General features: G+C 35.6%; 1 protein-coding gene across 1 annotated transcript in view; it reads left to right on the plus strand.

Moving 5' to 3' along the window:
- Positions 1-4171, plus strand: part of wdr3 (WD repeat domain 3) — a gene marked incomplete in the record, with an annotated part of 27692 nt that overhangs the window by 4688 nt on the left and 18833 nt on the right. Inside the window, 5 exon segments of the mRNA XM_014024441.1 lie at positions 343-421; positions 1542-1637; positions 1969-2073; positions 2201-2302; positions 2970-3070. Coding sequence (XP_013879895.1) covers positions 343-421; positions 1542-1637; positions 1969-2073; positions 2201-2302; positions 2970-3070 — 483 coding nt within the window.

A 4171-nucleotide genomic window follows, 5' to 3' on the forward strand; every position in this document is an offset into this window, starting at 1 on the left:
TGAGGAGAGGAGAGGGTGAGGAGAGGAGAGGGTGAGGAGAGGGAGAGGAGAGGAGGAGGAGGAAATGATCCTGTGACACGACATAACTTTTCTACAGCGGGAGGAGGAAATTTTGAGYAAATMTCTTCATTATATTTCYAACTCCTGCTCAGTTGTCTCTGCACTCGCAGCCCTGTTCACACAGGTGCGATGATGTAATGTCGATATGACGGTAGATTATAAATTTCTACCGTAGGCTAACTTCATACAGTTTCCACCATCTACCACATATACCACGCAGCCTTAGTTAAAATAATTGAAATATTTTTTGTAACAGTATACTTGTGTGTGTTCTCTGCTCAGCTCCAAGGACAGTTTTGTGAAGTGGTGGGATTTGGACACGCAGCACTGCTTTAAGACCATGGTGGGCCATCGCAGTGAGGTGAGATCTTCTGCAGCTCTACAGGAAGCCACTGAGGAACATCTGCTGYCATCTGGTTCTCTGAAGCTCAAGGCTTCATGATGTGATGGCTGCAAAAAGGAAATTAACACTTAAATATGATCAGGTTTGATCCTGTATCAGTTAACTCTGGAAATGGTAAAAACACTGACTTTTTAGGAAGAGGACAGCCTGTTAAAGTCATAGTTTTTGTTGTAGTGAGGTTCTATGGAAAATTTTTGAACAAATACTATCTTACTAGTTGTAGTTATCTCTTTGAACAGCTTCAAATGAAAGAAATGGAYTATAATTTACACTGGACTGATGATTTAATGGCTAGTCCAAGCTGGACCAATACCTGCCATCTGAAAACATCCCTTTTTTAAAGACATCTTTAAAATTGAAAACGTTCATGCAGTTAAAGCAAACACTATTTTTTAAAATCTTTTTATAATTTAAAATTTGTATTATTTTTTTATGTTTTATTATTTTTTATGTATTTTTTATTTATTTATTCATTTATTTATATACAAAAAATAAAGCAAACACTAATTTGTACATCTTTACACTGCAGTAAAGTCTGCATTACTGCAATCATAAATAGAAGCAGCTAGCTTTAGCGCCTAAAGTGCATCCTGGGGTCACTTTTTGCAGGATTATAATAATTATTTTTGCTAGAATGACAGGATAGTGCATAATTTATTGTTGTGTAAAAAATGTGCATAAATTTCAAGAAAATATTTGAAAGTAAAGTTGTTAACCAGTTGTAACTTTTGCCCATTATATAATAGCTGTTAGCATGTCACTCTGGTCAAAATTAAAGTGGAGTCAAGTCTTACCTGTAACGGGTAAGATATTTATTGTTTATAAACTTTCCATAGAACTTCTAAAGGTCATAATTTTCACTCTAACCTTCTTCTTTTTCCTTAAATATGATTAGATAAAACCAGAAGTTGTGTTTTTGTAATTCACACCAAGCAAATTAGAAACAAATGAGTTTAACAAAAACATATTAATGATTTGTCATACACTGGTTAACTTTTATACTTTTAAATCGTGTCATCCCAGTAATCGACATGTTTATGACTGAACTAAACTCAGCCGTCAGCTCTGTCTCTGTTAGGTTTGGGGTATGGTGCTGTTGAACCAGGGGAACAGACTGTTAACGGGCTCTGCCGACAGTGAGCTTCGAGCCTGGGACATCAACTTCCTGGAGGAGGTGAGGGAAAAGCAAAGCTGCTCACTTTTTCTCCCCACAAACAGATACAGAAAGAAACTGAAGCAGCATGGTGGAATGAAACACTCCCAGCATGCTACATTTAACAGATGTGAATCAGGGAAGGAAATAAACCCAGACATTTTCTTTAAACAGGGTTTATTAGCCGGGTCACTTTAGGGTTACTGTTCTCTGTGAAAATGTCACGATTCAGTTTCTGTGCATTTTTGCCTCCTAATGGTGCAAAACAACATGTAAATGACACAAAGCGCAGCCTGTGATTTCACAGCTCATTAGGCTTGTTTCTCATTGTCTCGGCTTCATTTCTGCTCAGGAAAAGGCTGAGGGTGAGCCCAAAGTGAAGAAGGGAAAAACTCTGCTGGATGATGAGGATGATGAAGACCATGAGAAAGAAGATGACGATGAAAGTGTTGAAGAGGTACAGTTGTAACTACTGTAATATCTTTGTTGGGGAAAAATGTGTAAAAAATATGATTTTAAGAGAACTGTAACATATGGCATTCCTCACAGAAAAGCTCAGAAAATATTTGATGTGTTTTCTTTAGCGTATCTTGCGCTGTAAGAAGGCCGGCTCCATCCTGAGAGAAGCCAGAGACCGAGTCGTCTCGCTGACGTCAGACTCCAGGGCCAGAGTCTTTGGCTGCCATGTGAGTGCTGCAGAGTTTATATATCTGTCTTATCAAGTGAAAAATACCAACAGTCAGTGCAGTCAGTCTTTTATAACTGACATAATAAGAGTGCCAAGACTCGTGGCTTTTGCAAAATTGTACTTTACAAACGTTTTTCAAATGCATGGAGTTTGCTTAAATTCCTTTAAAAATATTTTCGCTTTGAAATCTGCTCCAACTTATTTATTTTATTATTGTCGACTTTTTTATTTTAGCTACCGTTCTGCTAATTTAACTAGTCTTTTACTAATTTTCAGCTAGCATTTTGCTGCTTTTAGCTAGCTAGCTTTACCTGCAGATTTTAGCTTGATCAGCTGATTTCAGCAGTTACTTAGCCTTCACACTGCGTTGTCAGAAAAAATGATTTCTCTGACTTTAACTCTATCACTGTGTTTTCCTTTAAAAGTAAAACTTAAACCTGACAGAGATGAAGTAATCATCCAAAAAAGACAAATTGTTCCCAACTCATCGTATCAAGTTTGTTGAAAACAGTTCATGCCATCAAATGATCTGTTGTCTTGTTTGTTTGTTTGTTTGTTTTGTATTAATCAGAAACAGTATTTCCTGACATTTTAAAAGCTTTCGTGCAGGCTCAGGTCTAATGTATTTTTTTTAATGTACATACTGTTTTTCTCCTCTGGATCAGGGCAATGATTCAGTTCTGGAGTTATTCACGGTGCTGTCAGAGGAAGAGGTGACCAAAAAAATGAGCAAGAAGCTGAAGAAAGCCAAAAAGAAGGCAGCTAAGTAAGCACAGATGAGACATTGGAAAGTTTTCATGTATTTTGTTGCTGCTGCCTTTTCTGATCCTGTTTCATCTGAGAAAAAGACAAACCCGTTGCAGCAGTAAAGGTTCTGTTTTATTCAAATTCAAATTCAAAAATACTTTATTGATCCCAGAGGGAAATTAGGTAAATTCCACAACAAACTGAGTCTGAAATGCTCTTTTGGATGATCAGTTTCCTGTCACACTAGACAACTTATGCCAACTTACGAGCATTTTAAATACATCTATGTTGAAGATGGAATTGAAAAAATCAACAAGAATCTTCATATCTGGTGTGTACGTAATGTAATTCTAACAAATTGATCAAATATATAACTTTTATTAGCAATTTAGACGTAAAAAAAAAATCATAAATTGGCACAAGTTGTGTAGTGTGACAGGGCCTATAGTAAAGTTTGTTTATTGAGCCTTGTCTTTATTGTCAAGCCTCACTCTATTTGGTTCAGACAGCAGTAGTAGTGATTTCTGATGCATTTTTAAGCTCAAAAAATGAGGGACATATTCTACTTGACCACATTATACATGAATAAATACGGTAACTAAGTTTTTTTTTGTACAACAGGTACATGAATTTTGAATGATGTTGAAATTAAAGTTTTAAGCTTGTATTTTCAGCTTAAATAATGTATTTTTCATCACTCCAAAAAAATTACCTTAATCCCTCCAATATATTATTTTGTAAACTGAAATTAAGGAAATTCTATGATTTGATTGATTATAATACTTTGTTAGTTATGTATAAAGCACACCGAAATGCATCACCTTTAAACGCTCAGAAAAAATTTACAAAGAGAGAGAGCTGTTATAATCTGAAGGGAACAGAGATGTTCATGAAACCTAAATTTAGAACTTGTTTGAAAGAACGATGCACCTCAATTCAAGGAGTGAGACTGTGGAATAATTTAGAAGACGAAGTTAAAAGTGCCACATCAATATGTYTATTTAAGAGAATGATAAAGACTGGACTGTTAAAAAATATAAAATGGTTTAATATGTAGACATTCACTTTGTTGTTCTAGAAAGTTTCAATGGGCCTCATGCAAGAACATGTTCGTATTCTT

Source organism: Austrofundulus limnaeus, unplaced genomic scaffold (genome assembly GCF_001266775.1).
Source record: "Austrofundulus limnaeus strain Quisiro unplaced genomic scaffold, Austrofundulus_limnaeus-1.0 Scaffold422, whole genome shotgun sequence".
Classification (NCBI taxonomy): Eukaryota; Metazoa; Chordata; class Actinopteri; order Cyprinodontiformes; family Rivulidae; genus Austrofundulus; species Austrofundulus limnaeus.